Source organism: Oculina patagonica, chromosome 5, assembly GCF_052425735.1.
Source record: "Oculina patagonica isolate OP01 chromosome 5, crgOcupat, whole genome shotgun sequence".
NCBI classification, from domain to species: domain Eukaryota; kingdom Metazoa; phylum Cnidaria; class Anthozoa; order Scleractinia; family Oculinidae; genus Oculina; species Oculina patagonica.
In genome coordinates, this window is record NC_135762.1 from 15,699,229 (window position 1) to 15,721,044 (window position 21,816).

Sequence of the window (21,816 nt, forward strand, 5' to 3'; positions counted from 1 at the left end):
ACCAGGGCCTGGTAGCACATACATAAAGCAACTAAAAATTAAGTTGGATTTTGTGCAATTGTTCTCTGTGTTCGTAAGGATTTTTCACACTGGTATTTTGTTTCCCATACTCTTCAATCCATTTTCTGCTGAATTATCCATGATAGGGTGCAAGACGTCCTTCACGAACACAGGGAATGGTTGCAGAAAATCCTAGTTAATCTTAAGTTTATTTGTGCAACCGGCTCCAGGAGCCCATTACCTGGTAATCTCGTGTTTCCTCTTAAAATTAAGGATTGTCGTCACTTTCTGCAGCTTCCGAAAACACAAGTGATATTAATCATAAATTTTCTTTGGCTTCATGCGATTACCTATGCAGAAAGGAACAACGATGGTTACTCAGTGATGGATAAAGATTATGGCTTCTTACCACCATGCAGTAGAAAAAGTTGCTCGATTTTTCTAGACGCGCCATTATGGCGAAACTCCTAAAAAACGGCAAGAATTTTTTATCCAAAGATGATCGTTTTCTTCATTCACATTAGCTACTTATTCTAAATTGCTGTCACAAGATAAAGAGAAGTTGGCAATAATCATAAATAGGACATTGTCTTACGATAATAATGTTTAATGTTGTGAAAGAACAGAGGTCTTTCTTGAAAATCGACAAAATCAATCGCACGCTTAACATCAGCTGTCTGAGTGTGACACATCAATTACTCTAACTGAAGTTTCAAGTTAACAAGCAATAACATAATAGAGGGACGGGATAAGGCGGAATTAGGTTTGCTTTACTATGATTTCTTTTCGTCTTGTTTTTATAGTCTTTGAAATTGAAAATCATCAAATTACCGTCTCACCCAAGTTTCCGGGTTGCTTTTACAATGAGTGGATAAAAAAGACGTCAGGCCGCCAGGGAAGACGGACAATTCCTGACTGAATTGACTCGCACAAAAAAAGAAATAACTCTTGACTCACGAGAACTTTCTGCACTGTTATTTATTTGACAACTAATGGAGTTCCTGGCTTTGTTCTTGAAATTTTGCTATCAACTTTTTCTTTGCTGATGCCTTTGTGAAACCCGATTTATTTGCATTAAAAAGGAACCGGAATAATTAAACAAAGAAAACAGTATAGAATTGGAAGATCAACCTTTAGATTTCCTATAAATTAAACTATAGCTTGCTATCTTGGGCGATATTAAATATCGGAAATATCAAAAATGCTAGCCAATAAAGCCGGTAGCATCTGCCAAAACTCGATTAAATTTCATCAAGTTTGCTTAATCCTAACAAATGCAAGCTTTTTTCTTATTGGTTTTCACAGCGCATTATCTTATCTCAATATTTTATGCAAATCTTTGAGCAAGAAGACTAGTGTCTTTTGCCTTGAAAATCTTCCAACGTTAGTTAGTTTTTATCCTGCCGCAATATCTTCGTTATAGTGAAGCCGGTTCCAAAGTCTACCCAACTGAAAACACGTCACGGAAAGTCATGTCTTACAGCAACACCACAGAGTACAGCAGTGATAATGAGACCGATTTCCAAGGCACGTGTGACGATCTTAATAACAGAACTGCGGAAATTGGAAAAGCCATCGCCTGTGCTTTTATCTTCATAACGTCTATCTTGGGTAACACAATGGTGGTCATTGTGGTGTACAGAGAACGGCGAATGAGAACAACTGTGAACTTTCTGATTGTCAACATGGCTGTTTCAGATTTTCTGTGCACTGTGTTCGTTATTCCTAGAATTATCACGCAGTTATTCACCTACCAAGCGGCATGGTTAATTACAGGACCCGTAGCTGATGCCTTATGCAGGATCGTGCATTTTTTCCAAGACGTCACTGTAGCGGTGTCATTACTGACCCTGCTTATGATTGCCATTGAACGTTACTACGCAATCTCTTGTCCTGTAGCCGCTAATCCCATTCCGCGGAAACGGTGTGGAATGATGATAGTTTTAACTTGGCTCGTGTCGTTTCTCATGTACGCAACGCGTTTTTGGACCTTTAAGTTATCCATCGAGGAGGAAGGCTCATTTTGTTATCACAGTTGGGAGCACCTTGTTGGAGATCCACTTAAAGCAAGAGAAATCGAATTTCTTCTGCATACAATTCTGTCCGTGATTATTCCTTTCATTGCTGTAACCTCCTTTTACACAACAATCCTTATAAAAATTAGACGTATATCTGTTCCAGACGATGTGAGCTCGCTGGGCCCAAGACGTCAACAAAAGCGTAACCGAAACGTCCTTCGAATGTTGCTTGCGGTTGTAATCGCTTTCGGTTTCTGTTGGTTTCCATTCATAATTTACACATACGTAGCAACTTTCGTGTGGATTAACAGGAGCTTGGAAGTGCCTTGCGGTGTGGAAATCTTTGGACAGTTCGCGTTGTATTTGGCATATTTCCAGTCCTCCATAAATCCAGCCATTTACCTTGGGTTCAGTGAAAATTATCGGCAAGGACTGAAGAAGATAATTTGGCCTTGTTTATCGCCCATCACCTACAAACGGTCAGATTCCAAACAAATCGAAACACCGCAATTTAAGAACAACAAACGCAGATTCAGGCATGTTTCGGTTGTTAGGGCTCAAGATGTAGAGTTGCGTAGTGTTCACAACCGGTAATTTGACAAAAGTGCTCCAGTTAAGAAAAAAATATTCTGTTTGGGGTTTTAAAAGTAAAAGTGACCCTTTAAGTTAAACTTCTATTTGTATATCTATCGTTATTTACCCATCAGTAATTATCAGTAACTTTCGTTCAATACTAGTGACCATAAAGCCAAATTTGAGGCAAGAAATAAAAAAAATAAGAATGTAAAAAGCAAACCATTGGACATAAAATGTCCTTTTTCAAAATAGACAGATTTTTAGAATAGGAATTGAAGACCTCAAGAAGGCTGCATTAAATCAAACATGAAGTAACAAGATATATGCGAACGCCGCCTTAACGAAAAACACACTTTTCAGAGGACAGCTGTTCCAGGAGCAGACATAGGGAAAATAGTAGGTTATTCTCATTCTTTATTGATTTGGAGACTGTTTTACCCCAATAACTGAAGTATTTTTTGGACGACAATTCTCGTATTTTTATTTTTGTGTTTGCTTTCAACTATGAGAAGCACCTGTTGGTTCTCATAAATGGCCCAAAAGTAATAAACTTGACAAGTCTATGACATGTTTGAAGAAGACGCTCCCAACCACAATATTTCTTGTTTCACGTTTTGTTTGTTAAGACAGTTTTGGTTTTCGTTTTGTATACTTTTTGTTTACTTATTAACAGAAGTGTCAAGAAATAGGTGAGAAAATATCAATTGGATGACTCGCCCGTAATTAAGGTGAAAATTAAGGATCTTGCCTTTTGCCAAGCCCGGGGCATCTAGTCGAAGAAAATCAAACCAAAATTCAATCAAACTCAATCGCCGAACACTGATCGTTCGTTTGGGCTCAGCAATCGAACAAATGTCGAACAGCTAACTTGCTGTGAGTTCGATTATCGAACCAATTGAACAACATCGAACTTAATCCGATTCAATTTTATTTGGAATACATCACTTGACGCCTAAAAATTCGGTAATCCAACGTTTGATTGAGTACGATCAGTAATCGAACGTTCAATAGTGTTCGATTGACCCAATTTTATTGTGCAGTAGTGTGAGTTGGATAATGTTCGATTACCGAATCAATCGAGCGATTGGTGTTCGACTGGGTCCGATTGCCGAACGTTCGATTAGATACCCCGGGGATAAGGTACTACAATGTCTTACAAGACAAAACCTGAAATTCAGTTCACAAATTATAAGTCACTTTTTTTTCTTGTTTTGGTAACATCCTTTCATTGTGCGGCGGACCTTGCCTATGAATACCTCTTTTTGAGGAATGACGTTTATCTACTCAGTTTTGCACAGAATTTCTTCTGGTTACCGACCTCTAGCCTGCGAATACAGCCGCCTATCATTCGCGTCCCGCAACGAAGAGCGAAACGCTCTTCGTTGCGGGAGGCGAATGAGAGGCGGCTGTATTCGAAGGCTAACCGACCTCGTACTCTATGGATATTCTATTATACAGTCAGTTCCAAAAAGGACAAGACATTTTGTCAGCAAAATACCTTGAAATACGCCTTTATTGATTCAAAGGCTCTGAAACTTGTATGGACTGCATGATAACCTATCAAGTATTCCATAGCGACTCGTTATCCTACCTGTTTCCTTCTGGACGCGTATTAAGTTGATAAAGGAAGACGAGTTGTTATCGTCAAACTAGCGCTACTTAGTGATAAAGGAACATGTCAAACTGTTTTACGTTTCGTTGTGTTATAGTTATATGGTTTTGTTCAGCGTCATTGGAAAATTTCAATCAGTTGTGCCAATTTTGATACTTACCGTTTGTTAATGCAGACCAATATTTTGACATTTTTTCGCGAAATTAAGTTCCTTTAAACGTTTTTTTTTTAACAAATCGCGAAAATTAAGTCCCGCGAAAATAGGTAACAATAAGGTACTTAGTTATTATGGCCTAGCTATCATAAGCCTTTTGTACCTCAGTGGTAGAGCGTCCGACCGGTATGCGGAAGGTCATAGGTTCCACTCCTGTTGGTAGAACTCGGAATTTCTTTTAGAGTAGCTTGTGTTACTGACTGAATATCTCTCTTATTATCTTTCTCCAAGCATAAAATATACCATCCTTTATTTCCAACTTGTATCCTGTTGTGCGGCAGTCATTGCAATTCAAAATTTGACACTCTTCAGCAGACAGTATAGATAATTAAAGAACAATTGACTATGTACATTCATCCTTGACCCTGGAAATAAATAATTAAAAACTGATAAAAACTTGTCACAAGATCGGAAAAAGGTTCAAAGCGTAGCTTCACCGCATCACACAGTCTTCATCAGCGAAAGTGAGCTTCACAAGCCTCACACAAGGTTTTTAAAGAACAATTTGTTTGGTACACGTGTGTGTTGTAAAGCATAATAATAATAATAATAATAATAATAATAATAATAACTTTATTAACGTGTCAAATCTGTAGTAGCTGAGGGGAAAAGTCCCCTCTACTAATTGTGGACACCTAACCTGCCTAATTAAAAAATGTAATTAATATATATAAAATAGAAAATATTTATATACATTTAAAAAACCTAAGTACAAATATATTGAAATTTTGTTTCTTTAACTATATTAAAATATAAAAATTGAAATCATGTTAAAAGTAAAACTCATGTCATGTTATGTTGGCTGCCAGTCATTCTTGGCATAGTTTGCATCCCCGACAGTTAGCAGCCAGCGCAGTGAGGTCCCGTCCACGTATAACGCATTTAAATTTCTTCAAAAAGGGTAAATTTCTTAGTCTAGGTGTGAGAGCATTCCAACGTTTGGGCCCTAGGTACCGAAGAATAGCATGGAAAAAATGTAAAAGTGGCCAGAAACGGAGATCATGGAAATTGAAAGAAATGCATGTTTAGCTTCTTACCGCACGTGGTCAGCCATCTACCAGTTTGGATTCTTAAATACTTTTTGCTTTTTTATATTTAGCTATATTTGGTTCATAGACGTTGGTGTGATATCCGTATGGACTTTTTACCAACTTATTAAATGTAGATGTAGATGTAGATGTAGATAGACACCGTGGCTTGAAAAACAATAGTTTCTTCCGTACAGTGCCCAAGAGAGTGATCTGCCTGTGATTCTCACAAATGCACATTGAATTGCCTTGAAATGGTTTCATTGATTTTCTACAATCCTATCGAACTAGAAAGGAATTAGGTGGTCGCAGATCCCATTTCACGAACACGGTGCGGTATGATGATAGTTTTTACTTGGCTGGTTGCGTTCTTTACGTACGCAACGAATTTATTTACCTTTAAGTTGTCAATGGTGGTGGAAGGCCCAATTTGCCATAAAAGCTGGGAGCAGTTGGTCGCAGATCCAGTCAAAGCAAGGGAAATCGAATTTCTTTCGCATACAGTTCTAAACGTGATGATTCCATTCATCGTCGTAACCGCCTTTTACACAACAATCCTTATTAGAATCAGGCGGTCGTCTGTTCCCGGTGAGGCATCTTCGATGGCTAGAAGACGACAGCAAAAGCGTAACCGAAACGTCCTTCATATGCTGCTTGCGGTTGTAATCGCTTTCGGTTTCTGTTGGTTTCCATTCATAATTTACACATACGTAGCAACTTTCGTGTGGATAAACAAGAGTTTGGAAGTGCCTTGCGGTGTGGAAATCTTTGGACAGTTCGCGTTGTATTTGGCATATTTCCAGTCCTCCATAAATCCAGCCATTTACCTTGGGTTCAGTGAAAATTATCGGCAAGGACTGAAAAAGATTGTTTGGCCTTGTTTATCACCCATCACTTACTATCGGTCAGATTCCAAACAAATCGAAACACGTCCGCAAATTAGGAACACAAAACGCAGACTCAGGAAGGTTTCGGTTGTTAAGGCTCAAGATGTAGAGTTGCGTAGTGTTCACAACCTGTAACATGACAAAAGTGCTCCAGTTAAAAAAGAAAAATTCTGTTTGGGGTTTTAAAAGTAAAAGTGACCCTTAAGTTAAACTTCTATTTGTATACCTTATTGATACTTATTTTCGCGGGAACTTAATTTCACGAAAATGGAATGGGCATATTTCGCGGTACTTAAATTTCGTGATTTGGCCAAAAAAATACTTTTAAAGGAACTAATTTTCGCGAAAATTTTCAAAATACTAGTGTGCATTAACAAACATTTAGTCTCAAAATTGGCACAACTTATTTTTAATTTTCCCCAGCAATAGTTTCTAAGACACTGAACAAAAGCATATAACAATACGAAACATAAAACAGTTTGACATGTTTTTGTAACAAAGTAGAGCTAGTTTGACATTTGTACCAAGATAATTATGTAGTAAACTGACGGCAACGTTAATTAGTCATAACAAATTATATCGAAGGGTATTAAAGTTCGCGTCGTTATTTTTCGCGAGAGCCTTTTTTCGCGGGTCTTTAATTTTGCGATTTTTTGAAAATCGCGAAAATTAAGTCCCGCGAAAATAAGTAACAATAAGGTATATATCGTTGTTTACCCATCAGTAACTCTGACTCGCTTGATACCAGTGTCCATAAAGCAAAACTTTAAGGCAGGAAATATAATAAAATTAAGAATGAAGAAGAGCAAACCATTGGACATAAAATTTCCTTTTTTCAAAATAGACAGAATTTGAAGACTCCAAGAAGGATTCATAAACCAAACATGAAGCAACAAGTTAAAAACTATGCGAACGCCACCTTAACCATTATCACACTTCTCAGGGGACAGCTGTTCAAGAGCAGACAGAGGGAAAATAGTAGGTTATTCTCATTCTTTATTGCTTTGGAGACTGTTTTACCCCAATAACTGAAGTATATTTTTGGACGACAATTTTCGTATTTTTATTTTTGTGTTTGCTTTCTACTATGAGAAGCACCTGTTGGTTCTCATAAATTGCCAAAAAGTAATAAACTTGACAAGTCTATGACATGTTTGCAGAAGACAGTCCCAACCACACTATTTCTTGTTTCACTTTTTATTTGTTAAGACAATTTTGGTTTTCGTTTTGTATACTTTTTGTTTACTCATTTACAGAAGTGTCAAGAAATATGTGAAAAAATATCCGTCAATTGGATGACTGGCCCGTTATTAAGGTGAAAATTTAGGATCTCGCTTCTTGTCAAGCCCGGGGTATCTAGTCGAAGAAAATCGAACCAAAATTCAATCAAACTCAATCGCCGAGCACTAATCGTTCGATTGGGTTTAGTAATCGAACACCTAATTTGTTGTGACTTCGATTATTGAACCAACTGAACAGCATCGAATGCAATCGAACTTAATCCGATTCGATTATATTCGAAATGCATCTCTTGACGCCTGAAAATTATCGAACATTCAATTTTGTTAAGAGTTCGATTATGTGCAATTACCGAACCCAGTCGAACGATTGGTGTTCGATTAGGTTCGATTGCCGAACGTCCGATCAGATACCCAGGGGTTATTAAAAAAAGGTAATACTCAAATTCACAAATTATAAGTCACTTTGTTTCTTGTTTTGGTAACATCTGCCCCCCTTTGGGCATGCACGTGCTCAAAGGGATTAATTGCGCAACGGCTTCTCCCCCTCTAATATCGGGTTCACTTTCCTCGAGTTTCACTTTTGTTTTACGTACGTTAGTGACGCGCGCTACTAGATTGCGGCGGACCTTGCTTGTGAATAACTCCTTTTGAGGATTGACGTTCATCTACTTAGGTTTGCTCACAATTTCTTTTGGTTACCAACCTTTTGCTCTATGGATATTTCATTATCCGGTCCGGTTCCGCAAAAGACGAGAAATTTTGTCTACAAAATACCTTGAAAAACGCCTTTATTAACTTCAAAGACTCTGAAACTTGTATGAACTGCAGGGGAGCATAATACCCTCTCATGTAATCCATAGCACACCCCTCTGTAACAGACCCAGTGGAACCCGACCAAGTGGATTATTTTGCCCTACCCAGTGGAAATTTAGTCTCTCCGGTACCCAGCGAATATTTTGATTTTACCTGTCTATTTCCATGCTTCCCCAGTGACTGTGCGAGTGTGTGTTTTGTCGAATAAACCAATTAAAAAAAAACAACCCAAATAAGCCGACCCGGTGTGAAATTGGCCAACCCAGTGACTTTTTCCCGAAAACCCGGTGAGGATAAAGATTCCACTGGGTCTGTTACAGAGGGGGGTCATAGCGACTCGTCAGCTTACCTGGTTCCTTCTAGATGTGTATTAAGTTGATAAAGGAAGGGGTGCTGTAATCCATTTGTCGTAATACTCGAAGAGCTATTAAGATTCTGATATCTTAGTTGTCATTATTTGAAATGCTAATTCAGGCGCTCCTGTACCTCTGCTCAGAAATCATGAGTTAGTTATATGGCCTAAGCTACCACGAGTCTCCTGAAGCTCAGTGGTAGAGCGTCCGACTGGTGTGCGGAAGGTCATAGGTTCGACTTCTGTTGGGAGAAGTCGGGATTTTTTCCTACTAGTTTGTGTCACTGACTGAATAATATCCTCTTTTTTGTCTTTCTCAAAGCTCATAATATACTATCCTTTTTTTACCCAAGTTGTATCCTGTTATGTGGTAGTCGTTGCAATTCAAAATTTGACACTCTGCAGCCGGGTAACTATAGGACAGAAAAGATAATTTAAGTACAATTTTTTTGGAGCACGTGTGTGTTGTATAAAAGAATAGCATAGGAAAAATGTAAAATTGGCCAGAAACGAAGAAATGCATGTCCAGTTGGGATCGTTAAATATTGTCTCCTTGTTTAATGTTTAGCTGCGCCTATATTTTTTCCTATAGACGGTGGATTGAAACAATCCGTTAACAAATAAAAATTTGCCTTTCCTTTCCAGTTACCGCTTCGCTCAAATTTAAGTATTTTAAGGCCCATCTTGTACCTGATTTAACCTAGCAGCCAAGTTCAGTGAATGACCTGATAGTTGTCGAAGATCTTCTCATAACCAGTTGGTTTACAGAGTTTCCAGGTTGACCAGGGCCCGGTTGTTCAAAGCACGATTAAGCTAATCCAGGATAAGCGTGAAATTTGATTTCAATTTATAACATTTCGTTAAGGTTTTCTGTTAATATTTTCTATCCCACAATTTTGGCGCGTGGAACAATCTCAAACGTAACAAAACATTAGTTATGGAAAACCCCTTTAATCAATAGAAATAAAGATCTTGATCATCTTTAAACCCTGGGTTAGCGTTAATCGTCTTTCGAACAACCCGGCCCTGGATAACATATTCACTCGTTGTTACATTTCTGTATGGACATGAGCAAAAAAATAGAGATTGATTCACGAAAAAAACCCTCTACCACCTACATAGTTTTGGTGAAAAGTACTTTCATGATCTTAGGTCATACGTGTTTGATTTCAGTTTTGGTAAATGCCATAAATCGAATTATTAAGGCAATTCGTACAACGTGCACTTAAAAACTTATGTTTAATTACATGTGAGACTAATTAAATAAACTTAAATTCAGACTTCCTGTACTTTGGTTTTTTAATAAACGCTTTTAAGATTTTCATATATCAGAAAAAACGTTTTCGTCAATGTGGAGACAATCTTGCCAAGATGAAGAAGAAGAAGGGTTATCATTTATCGATTAAGTAGCCGAACCTTATCAGTAATTTAAGACATATGAAATTTTTCATTTGTCATCACCGCTTATAAAGTCGAACGGCAGGTCTTTTTGTCTATTTGAGCTTTAACTTTAAACAGTTTTTATGTTTCGCTCTTACCTTAATCAAAAACGATCTTTTTTTGCCCATAACCAACGAGTGCGCGGTCCTATTTTATCCATAATGACACGTAGATATGCAAAAACTTTTAATTACCTCCTTCACTTCTCAATTGCCGGGGATGCTTATGTAAATATACATAGGTGAAAGTGATTTTGCTGTGCAGTGAGTGAGTGAGTGACAACTCTTAAAATTGATTCACACAGAATCGCAATGAGAATTATTACCACGAGTGGAAAACCTTATGTTAACACAATGAATACTACAATTCGTCAAGATTTTTTTTTTTGTTAATTACGAAGGAGCTTCTTGTGGACAATATGAAAAAAAAAATTACAATGAAGGCCCAAATAACGTAAGAGCTGATTGACAATACTTAACCATTAAGTACCGTGTTTATTTGATGAACATTGTAATCTTCTTACTGATTGGTCCGTTTCTAATATATTATGTTATCTATCCTTTAATTTATTGTGCAGATGTATAAGCACAAGCAAAACACTTTTTGTTCCTTCCCAGTAACTTGGAAACAGAGTGAACAGATTACAGCGCAGAAAAGTTCTGCCGAAACGGACTGAGTCCTGTATAACATGAGCAATGCCACTGAAATCAATGGCAATGAGTCCGATTTTAATGTCGCGTGCGGCTTGGTTAACCGCACAACCGCAGAAATTTGCGAAGCAATTGCCTGTGCTCTTATCTTTATAACGTCCACCTTAGGTAACACGCTGGTGGTCATTGTGGTGTACAGGGAACGACGAATGAGAACAACTGTGAACTTCCTGATTGTCAACATGGCCGTTTCAGATTTCTTGTGCACTATGTTCGTTATACCGAGAGTCATGACCCAGGTATATACCTACCCGGACGCTTGGTTTATTACCGGAAAAGCAGGTCTTGCCTTATGTAAGACTGTGCCCTTTTTTCAAGACGTCACTGTAGCGGTGTCATTACTGACCCTGCTTATGATTGCCATTGAACGTTACTACGCAATCTCTTGTCCTGTTGTCGCAGATCCCATTCCACGAACACGGTGTGGTATGATGATAGTTTTTACTTGGCTGGTGGCGTTCCTTACGTACGCAACGAATTTATTTACCTTTAAGTTGTCCATGGAGGAGGAAGGCTCAATTTGCCATAAAAGCTGGGAGCAGTTGGTCGCAGATCAAGACAAAGCAAGGGAAATCGAATTTCTTTTGCATACAGTTCTAAACTTAATGATTCCATTTATCGTCGTAACCGCCTTTTACACAACAATCCTTATTAGAATCAGGCGGTCGTCTGTTCCCGGTGAGGCATCTTCGATGGCTAGAAGACGACAGCAAAAGCGTAACCGAAATGTCCTTCATATGTTGCTTGCAGTTGTTATTGCATTCGGCTTCTGTTGGTTTCCATTCATAGTCTACACATACGTGGTAACTTATGTGTGGATGAAAAACAACCGATTCCACGAAATCCCTTGTTCAGTAGAGATCTTCGGACAATGGGCGTTGTATTTGGCATATCTAAATTCCTCTGTTAACCCTGTCATTTACTTTGTATTCTGTGAAAATTATCGAAAAGGATTGACCAAACTTATTTGGCCTTGCTTGTTGCCCTCTAGGAACAAGCAACATTCGTACCGTACGAGGGGCACTGTCGAAAATGATACAGCGCAGTTTCAGGACACTAAACGCAGGAGTAGGCGGGGAGTTCGTCGTGACCAGTCTCAAAGATGTTGACTTGTGTGTAAAAAGTCGATAAAAAAAAATTGACCACCTGTAACTTTGGGTAATAAGCTCTCTAAAACAATACTTAAGGCTTGAAACCAAGTAACCCAAGAAGTGGATATTTTTCACCCCAAAAGACAAGTCAAAGCTTTATTTGTTAATCAATGTATTTTTGTTTTTCATTCGCAGTTGCAGAAAGTGAACATGTAAATTCAGGTCGCTTTTTATAAATTCAAACTTTACCGAAAATGACATTAAGGCAAATATAAATAAACAGGAAATATGAAACTGCGAAATTAAGAAAATCGTAATGAAGGCAAATTAAAAAAAGCACTTTGCAGACGATGGCAAACTTTGTCGTTGGTTATTGTATTTTTGGCGAGTTTAGACATGTTTCTCTTTTGTTGGTTTCTGAACTTTTCTAAATATTTTAACGTCGTGTATTCTTAAGACTAAAATACAGCTGTCGAAACCTATCTTTGGCCGAAAAAATAATAATATTACACCGGATAACTTAGATGTGACTGACATGTTGTTTACACAAGTGTTATTAAATGTCGTGTGTGCAGCAAATTTAAGCAAATATCTAGATGACACTTTCCCCTCCAGCTGAAAGGATCTCACTTTTCTTATTGCGTGCTCTTTTCAACTAACTTCAATTTTTATGTGTTGAACAGGGAAGAATCTAAGGTAAAATGAGAAAAAAAGCAATGGAATTTTATAGAAAAAAACTGAGCCTTGATTACCTTTGCGGCGTTAGCTGATGGAATAAAAACATGTCATTAAGTCAAGCAGATGTTACAGCTTTTTACTAAACCGAAAAAAATGATTCTTCCGTTTCTTAGACAGGCTAAAGTCTAATAAAGGTATAGGGTTTTTAACTCAGAATTTATATAATAAAATGCACATTCACCAGACAATGCCAAACCGTTTAGTTTTTCACCTATCTGAAAAAATCGACATCGTTTTTAAAGGGTATTGCCTTTCGTAAAACCTACCAGAAGAAAAGACAATTTACAACTTGATTAAAGTGAGAACAAGATAAAAATATTCGACAGTTTCGACGGTTCCTCTTGAGAAAGTCACTTTTTGCCCTCCACATCGTTCATATGCTTGGATTCAGTGTACCGGACTTCTTTTCCATGGCACACAGTTTTTGCTTGGCAGAGAAGCCTTTTGGCTCTGTTTTTCAGTACAAGAATTCGGAATTCTCGGACAAAAATAAACTGGAGGCCATCCTTTTCGCTCGATCCTTTCGGCGATGACCAAGACTGTCGCTGTTCCTATTCCCTCGCCCATTACGGGACATTGATTTAAGAGCAATGTTTACAGTAAAAACAAGGGGTAACAACAGTTTTTAAGCTTGTGGTAATATGTGGTAAATAAAGTGGTATACCGACAATGGTATGAAAAGAAACCATTCCAAGTACCAAGCGATTGTGATGGGTAAAACGCAGAACAAACCATTATTTCGCTGTGAAAATGCAGTTATTCCAATTGCCGAGGATTTTCATCTACTTGGTGTAACTGTGGACGACAAACTCAAGTTTGACAGGCATGTCACTAAAGTCTGTAGGAAATTGTCTCAACAAGTTGCAGTATTAAAGCGTATGAAGAAAATGCAACCGTACGAAATAAGAAAGACAATCTATACGTCTTTTATTGCTCCGCATTTTAATTACTGCGCAGAGACATGGCACTTCTGCAGCAAAACCTCTGCAACAAAGCTAGAGAAGGTTAACGAAAGGACCATTCGCTTTGTTTTCAAGGACAAGAACACCCCTTACAGGGACCTTCTACAAGCCCTTGGCCTGCCAACCTTGGCCGAGCAACGAGTATACAAAATTGCTAGCTCGATTTTCAAAACAATAAACGGTTCTAGCCCTCCCTGCTTGCGTGAGCTGATACAACCTAGAAACTCTCCCTACAACTTAAGAGGACAAAATATTCTCAATCTACCTAAAGTGCAAACTACCAAGCACGGACTCAAATCTTGGCGATATTTCGCCCCCAAATTATGGAATAGCCTCTCAGACACTGCCAGAACTTCAATATGCTATAAAACCTTTAGAAAGGCGTTAAATGCTGTAGATATTAGTCGTCATTTTTAATTTTTAATTAAATAATTGTATACATTTTATAACTTTTAGCTCACTTTTTTTTAACAAATTTTTAAGCTAGAAATTTTTAATCAGTAAATGCGTCGCACATATTTAAAGCTTTAAAGCTCTGAAGAATTTTATTCACTTTATTTTATTTTATTTTTTTTTGTTTTCATTGTGGCTTACCTGTAAACTAGCTGGTGCGTTCCCGCAGATTTTGCTAACCATATCTGCGGGACGCATCGAAACCATAGCTAAGTGTAATGACCACATTAAACATTGTATTGTATTGTATTGTATTGTATTGTATTGTATTGTATTGTATTGTATTGTATTGTATTGTATTGTATTGTATTGTATTGTATTGTATTGTATTGTATTGTATTGTATTGTATTGTATTGTATTCATTTTGACCGCAAACAAGGGTAGAATCACATGTGATCTTTACCCTCACCACAGTTGTCTTATCTTTTATCTTTTCATCGTACCCAATAGTTTCAATGGTATCTCTTAAAACTGTTTAATGAAGGAGCTTTTGGAATTTTGAGCTATGCATTCTTTACTTAAATTTCATATTTTTCTTACAATGCGACGTGACTTTTGAAACTGGTTGAAAATAAATGTATTCGGCTGAACACTTCCCCCAACAACCTTTGGTTTTGAGAACCCCGTAATTCATTGTGGCAAGTCGAACCGACCAGTTAGCTCAGTTGGTAGAGCGCCTACTATTATGCAGGAGGTCTCGGGTTCGACTCCCAGGCCGGAGCAACACTCAGGGTCTTAAGATAACTGAGGAGGATGTGCTGCCTTTGCAATGGCATCTGCAAATAGTTAGGTGTTCTAGTCTTCTCGGATACGGACGATAAACCGTATGCCCCGTCTCCTGTATCTTCAGTGTTATATGGCAGCAGGGACGTTTAAGAACCCACACAGAGAAAGTAAGGCACGGCCTTCATCTGGCCTTGTTTCACGGGTTGGTGTTTTTTAAACTTTTTTTTCTTAATTATTTGGATTTTTTTTGCCACACAAGGGACAAAAAATATAATTATGAAAAAATAGATAATACTAAATCAATATACAAGATAATAATTAATATACAGGACTACAATATAATATAAGATTAGAAACAAAATGGCGAGGGAACCTAATAAAAAACCACGGGGCTTGTAAGCTTAGGTTCCCTCACACAAGGTTAAACTCGTTGCTCCTTTCCCCCTCTGGACTGAATTGTCTAAGAGCAATTGCTATGACTATGACTATGACCTCTGACACCTACACCGTTTAGTCCAACATGTAGCTGCACACTTTAAAGCTTTGTCACAGTTAAAAAAAATCACTCCCGGGGTTAAGGAGACCAATCCCTTTCATTCCTGAAAATACCCCTATCTTCACCATCCCAAGTTCTTCCCATTTACTCAGGAGATCTCTGTAGAGGCGGCTCCACACTGAGTCCTTGTTGCTCTCCCTCAAGATCAGGGGCGTCGCTGGTAATATTGCTTCAAAGATATTTAAGCGCGTGGAGAGCGAGATAAAGGGCATATAACCGCGTGGTAATGTTAGAAAGAGAGAAGAAATGTTTCCCATCGTTACCGTCTGCTATCTTTCGACCTCTTCTGTCACAGGTTTCCTTTGCCAAGGAGGTTTGATTTGCCTATCCCATTTGACAGAACAGAGTTCCACACCCACCCATTTTCGGTAATGGAAATAATAGCCATTCAAGAAAAGCGAGATGTTCAATCAGCAGTCAAACGACGCACCCAATCCAATCATCGTATTTATGGGGTGAGGTTACATGCAGGTTGGGTGCAAAGCTTCTTAGAAGGTAGGCATTCCAGCGTATTTTTTTCCTCCCTTGCATGGGGTAAGTGTGAAGCCTTATCTATTCAACAGCTTTTGTCCCACCTGCAGCTGTCAATTAGCCAATGAAACATGAAGAAGTTATAAATAACCACGGTTTCGAGCTGTTTGTCTCTGTAGAAGTGTGGTGTATTTTCTAATTACGTTTTCTTATGGAAAAACAATGCACAACAAACAGGAATATTGCTGATGTATCAGAAACAAATGTTGTTGTCTCTGGAGATTTTAACTCTATTTCTCGAAAGTTCCCGAGATCAGAAATGAAAACAAAATACAATTTTCTGTGTGCAAAATACTTGTTTCCACATGAAAGTATGCCGTTCCTCCTAATAGCTTTCATCTAAATTGTTCCACAATGGGTTTTATCCACAGGCGCTAACAGACAGTCATACGAAAAAGTTCTGCCCAATAGCTTTCATTTCAAAGATCACTAAATATGGTCTACAAATTGAATATGCACGTCGTTCCTAAATTGTCTTGACTGTTGATGTAAAAGGCCTTGTTGAAATAATGCTATTTGGTACGAAAAGCCGCGAATTTGCAGTGTATCAAGGCGCCTAACCATAAGTGAGATAAAAGAGACGCTTCATTTTTTTTACGGGTTTTATGGCATGTAGAAGAGTAAAAACTCACGGCAGCAAATTTTCAAGTATTTATTTATAACAAATATCCATCAGAAACCTCAAGACCAAAAGTTGTGTAATGTCAACAGAAAGTCGGCCTCTTTTCTTTGGTTATTGTAAACTGCTGTTTCAATTTTGAGTTTTGCGTAAGCGAAAGTAATTTCAGATCTTTTGTAAACTCACTGAACAAAATTGATTACGTTCTTGTCAAATCAATTAAAGAGATTGCTACACTTACGCAAACACAATTTAAAATGTGCATGTGGTTGCACTGCCCCTAAGATAGAAAACGACATTATGTAAATTGTTTCAAAACCAACAATAAATAAGAAAAGGGGCCAGTTGAAGTAAGAAGACAAGAATCTGGTGGAATGTTCTATGAAAGAAACGTTCTCGGATTGTAAGTGTTCTCTTCAGCGAAACTTATTTATACGTGATCAGGTTACAGGCGTCTATCAGATACAAGTTTACATCCGATTTAATTGTAATCTCAAACTCTTTGACATGGGCGGAAACTAATATTGACATTGCTTTGTGAGCACTTTGACACCCAAACAGAAGCTTTCTTTTAAAGTTGCCCGCGTGCTAACAGCCTGCCACACGATTAGCCTTTACAACTGAGATCGATCAGCGTTGTTGAAAAGCAAACGAGAATACTTTTACAGAAATAGGAGTAAAACAGCTTGCAAATCAGGATGACAAACCTGACCACACCTAACGGTACGCAGCCTTCGGCAGGCTGCTCAGTCTATCCCACTGCAGAAAAGATCGGTAAAACCCTTGCCTACTGTGTAATTATTGTTGTCTCGCTCACGGGGAACCTTCTTATTGGAACGATTGTCTTCAAGATAAAATCCATGAGAAGAACTATCAACTACCTCATCGTAAACATGGCCATGTCCGACCTCATCCTCCCAATTTTTGTCTTCCCACGAATTCTTACCGATTTGTACATTGGCCACTGGCTCGTAGATGGCACCTTTGGCTTGGCGTTGTGTAAACTGGCTTACTTTATGCAAGACGTCTCCACGGCTGTATCCATCCAGAGCTTGGTCTTGATAGCAGTTGATCGATTTGGCGCTGTGGTTTTCCCTTTCCGTCCCCCAGTTGTCAGCGCCAAGCTTTGTCCATTCTACATTCTTGCGACGTGGATCGTTGCTATGGCTATTCACTCCCCGTACTTCTTCGCCCGCAAACTTGGGTTGTCCCGAGGAGGTCGCCTTGCCTGTCGGCTGCAGTGGAACGAAGCTTTTGGAGAGTCTTCGTCGTTGGAAAATTACTACTTGGCATTGTTTTTTGTTTTGGCCCTTATTCCTTTCGCTCTTATGACAATACTTTACTCTATCATCATTGTGAAGCTGAGGTCTCAAAAGATGCCAGGTGGGGAATCAGTGAGCGCTAAGGAACAGGAGAAAAGACTGAAGAGAGACAGGAGCGTGCTTAAGATGGTTCTGGCCATTGTTATGGGATTTGCATTATGCTGGGCACCTTTCAATGTCTTAGCGTTTTTGCAATTCTTCGTATGGGACAAAAACCAACCGCTAACCTGTGGTTTATGGCACTTTAGGTTCTTTGCTTTATACATGGCGTACGCAAATTGCGCCATAAACCCGTGTATCTGTTTCATTTTCAGTGGCAATTATCGCGAAGGCCTCAAGAGTTTATTTGGTTGTTGCTCGCGCAAGTGCAATTGTGCGTGCTTTTGCCCTATGCGTGGACAATCATGGAATGTTCAGAGTATGTCTTCAGATGAGCTTAGAGATGTTACATTGGCTTCGCTAGCATGAGACATAAGTAAAAACATTGGAAATTTGCTTAAAACATTGGCCACCATATCGTGTAAATCTTTTGCACTTTTGTATTCGCAAAACAAAAGCGTATTTTAACCTTGATGTTGCCTTTTTGGCAACATCTTCTGTAAATATTTGTTGAAAAGGGTTTCAAATGACATCAGCATTGCTGGAACATTTTCGTTGGCTTCCTATCCTGATGGATTTAATTGTTAAGGTGTTTGCGTGTAATTGACAGCTGCCATATACCATTTAAATTTAAAAAAGTAATGTAAAATACGTTTGAAACATTTAGTAGACTGCAGACCATTTTTGTTTCGCTTTTGGTTTGAGGAAATTTATATACATCACTACACACGTCTTACCAAACGTAGAAAGCCTCAAATTCAAGACTAAATTTTGGACGCTTATGCTATTGTACATGTATATACCAAAATAGGATTACAAAAAAGAATAAATTAGTTTTAGTTGCATACGAAGTGTGTTTGTGGTCTTGTACAAAGTGTCTTTGCCCCGAATCCCTTAGTGCGCTATTTCGTACAAAAATAGCCAAGGGAATTTTTCCTCTTCATAGTTATTTTTGGCCTTATAACAAGCTTCACTTTTCTATCAGGCTCTTGTTGTTCATGGGTGTATAAGGCCATCCAACGGAAAAATAACTATCCAGCCAATAAATGTCAACAAAACAACCTACGCTATCCACTGGTTAGTGTTTTTTCAGTGAACAGGGTTATCCTTCCTTCGAACTTGGGAGAAGTTAACTTTTTATTCCCGAAAACAATTTCATTCAAAAGATAAAAAAGAAATGTGTGTACAGACAGAGTTGCGAGCCCAATTCAATTTAGCTCTAGGATTCGAGTGAAGGGCCATCATGTACAGTGGAAACTTTGTCCAATTATATTAGGCAATTTTTGGAATGTTATCGGTTCAGGCCCTTACCTAAAAATAATTAAAAAAGAAATTTTCCTTTTAAACATCTCTATTAGGTTTTAATACAATAGGAACGAAAACTCGTTGCCAATAAAAAATTTAATTTTCTCAATTTATGAAAAAGTTTTCCTTTAGAAACTAGCAAAAAACCTGAATCACTTTCCTGTTCAAATGGCTTAAGCAAACTGAAACAAAAAAAATTGAAATCTTTGTCCTTCTTTTTCCAGAATGTATATTAAGCTTTAGTGAAAGCTGATTCGAGAAATGTTGAGCAGTTATTTAACAATTAAACTTCGAGCCTGAGTTTTTGAGAGTCAGGAAGGCGAGTAATATAATTGTTTTAGTAGGCAATCTAAAAGATTGCGGTCCACTCAACCTACACTTCTATGTATTTTTTAGCCAAAAATTAAGAATGATATTCCTTTTAATGAGCAACGCGCGTACGATCGTTTCCTCTTTCAGCGAATAGAAAACAGTGGGAGAACCAATCAGATTTGCGGATTTTCAATAGAACACGACTGAGTGCCTACAAAAAAAGAATAGAACAGTTTTATGGTCATATCATGAATTCAGATGACAATTTGAACGATAAAGACACAATGTAACGAAAGATAACATAAAAATTAAATTAATAAATGCCAAACATTGTGACAAATCTGCTTTCTTCGCTAACAAAATTAAAAAAGAAATACATTACCCCCTGGAAACGGAAACAAATATTTGCAATAAAGGTAATAAAGATTTTCAGCAGATGACATTTTTTAACCCTTTTGTCAACTTTGTGCTCATAAAACGATGGCCTTTGTTGAAATAAGTGCTGTGAAATATATAGATATAGAAATATATCCTTATACAACTGATTGGATAACTATTAAATACTTTTAGTTAGTGACTAAATAATAATTATAGTTAAGGGGGAAAAACATTTAAATTTTCAAATTTCGAATAAAGTACTTTTATTACTGATGCGTTTTGCCCTTGCTTTGATTACCTGTGTTTATTTTTGTTTTTGTTTTTTTGTTTTGTTTTCTGAGTGGCTAGGGAACGCATTACTGAACAATTTTACTCATATTACACCGCATAAATTCAATAAGAATGTTTACAGAAGTTACACTTCTTAATTAAATTCTTTGACTTAGAAACTGAAGACGCCTGCTTGTGTTTGCATTGCCTGAGATCCAGTGGGGGTGGACGCAAGCCGCACCCAGCAAGCAACGTTTTACACCACGGCTGGGTTGTTCGAAAGCCGGTTAACAGTAAACCACGATTGAAAGCTGACCGAGGGACCAATTTCTCTTGTACAGTAAAAGTGTTTTCATTGCCTATGTTTTGTGGAGTTTGAGATTAGACGATGTCAAAACTGGAAGACAGAAAATGTAAACAGAAAACCTCACCGAAAAGTTGAAAAAGTGAAATCAAAATTCACGCTAATCCTGGATTAGTTTAATCATGCTTTGAACAACCCGGCCCTGGACTTTTTCGTTTTTCCCAAACTCAATCGAGTGTTTGCGCTATGTTATGTCCGTCCATAGTCAATAGAGGGAAAGGGTTAAATATGAAGCTCAGCAAACTTGAAAGGAGGAAACTATAAGATCCTAAGATGTCTCACAAACTTTGGTTCAATTCCGTGACCGTCACGTTTTGATTGGTTAGTTGCTCGGACGCATCCCAAGACCACTTGTCTTTTGTGACGTTGAAGATCAGAAAAGCCAACAAAAACAAAGAACACAGAATTTTGCCGGGCTTGATAACCATTTTCCTTTACTAACTATGGTCTGAGATTAAACCGGTTTCTTTGGTTCTTGGTATCATATAGGAAGCGTGTTCTAAATTTAAGAAAATGTTTTTATATTTTTTGACAGGAATTGAAAACTGGGAGAGATAAGAAATTATTTCAACCTGGACTTTAAAAGACAATGACCATAAGTAACAGCTTAAAAATTATAAGTTGCTGTGTAGCACTTTGTTCGAGTACTATAAAAGCGTTTTTCTTAAAAAGTGCTGAAATGTCTCGTTTTGCGAAACCTTTCGGGATAACCCCTTCATCAGTCGCAAAGTTCAAATTGAAACCGTTGAGCGATTATCGGTTTCAATTTGATCACCTTTAAAGAAAAACATTTTTCTAAGCAACAGCTCACCAGCTTGGCAATCAAGATGACAAACCTTATCACATAGCTAACGGTGCGCAGCTTTTGGGTTGCTCTGCCCACCTTACTACAGACAAAATCTCTAAAACCTGTAATCATTGTTGTATCGCTCACAGAGAACTTTCTTATTGGAACGATTAGAGAAGAATTATAGCAACTGCCAAATCAAAAACATGGCCGTGTCCGACCTTATCATCTCAATTTTTGTCTTCCAGCGTACTGTCCCTATTCGCCTGCAAACTTGACGAGTTCTGAGGATGCCTTACCTGAACCATCGTCAATTACATGTACTATGAATTACTACTTTCCGCTGTTCTTATTTTGGCTGTTATTCATCACGTGCTGATGACAATAATTTACTCCATCATCATTGTCAAG

At 38.0% G+C, this 21,816-nt stretch overlaps 4 protein-coding genes and 1 long non-coding RNA gene across 5 annotated transcripts in view; all 5 read left to right on the top strand.

Moving 5' to 3' along the window:
• Positions 1-13,934, top strand: part of LOC144652962 (uncharacterized) — a 124,928-nt gene extending 110,994 nt beyond the window's left edge. The window contains exon 3 of the long non-coding RNA XR_013570638.1: positions 13,925-13,934. This is a non-coding gene — a long non-coding RNA (uncharacterized LOC144652962). The remainder of the gene's footprint in view (positions 1-13,924) is intronic.
• On the top strand, positions 1,355-3,611 carry LOC144654509 (QRFP-like peptide receptor). The gene has a single exon (XM_078514658.1). The coding sequence runs from the start codon at positions 1,473-1,475 to the stop codon at positions 2,610-2,612; it is 1,140 nt and encodes a 379-aa protein (XP_078370784.1). The 5' UTR covers positions 1,355-1,472; the 3' UTR covers positions 2,613-3,611.
• On the top strand, positions 3,651-6,470 carry LOC144654076 (neuromedin U receptor homolog nmur-2-like). Its single transcript, XM_078514184.1, has 2 exons — positions 3,651-3,734; positions 5,751-6,470. Exons 1-2 carry the CDS (start codon positions 3,651-3,653, stop codon positions 6,468-6,470), a joined length of 804 nt encoding a protein of 267 aa, XP_078370310.1.
• On the top strand, positions 10,337-12,415 carry LOC144652947 (QRFP-like peptide receptor). Its single transcript, XM_078512842.1, has one exon. It carries the CDS (start codon positions 10,870-10,872, stop codon positions 11,998-12,000), a length of 1,131 nt encoding a protein of 376 aa, XP_078368968.1. The 5' UTR covers positions 10,337-10,869; the 3' UTR covers positions 12,001-12,415.
• A 3,177-nt stretch (positions 13,935-17,111) lies between the features above and the next one.
• LOC144652943 (RYamide receptor-like) lies at positions 17,112-19,274 on the top strand. The gene has a single exon (XM_078512834.1). The coding sequence runs from the start codon at positions 17,267-17,269 to the stop codon at positions 18,356-18,358; it is 1,092 nt and encodes a 363-aa protein (XP_078368960.1). The 5' UTR covers positions 17,112-17,266; the 3' UTR covers positions 18,359-19,274.
• Positions 19,275-21,816: the final 2,542 nt, after the last annotated feature.

Coding starts and splice junctions, on each gene's coding strand:
- LOC144652943 (XM_078512834.1), top strand. CDS start 17,267: ATGACAAACCTGACCACACCTAACGGTACGCAGCCTTCGGCAGGCTGC.
- LOC144654509 (XM_078514658.1), top strand. CDS start 1,473: ATGTCTTACAGCAACACCACAGAGTACAGCAGTGATAATGAGACCGAT.
- LOC144654076 (XM_078514184.1), top strand. CDS start 3,651: ATGTTCGATTACCGAATCAATCGAGCGATTGGTGTTCGACTGGGTCCG. Junction 3,735..5,750: donor TTAGATACCCCGGGGATAAG/GTACTACAATGT, acceptor GAAAGGAATTAG/GTGGTCGCAGATCCCATTTC.
- LOC144652947 (XM_078512842.1), top strand. CDS start 10,870: ATGAGCAATGCCACTGAAATCAATGGCAATGAGTCCGATTTTAATGTC.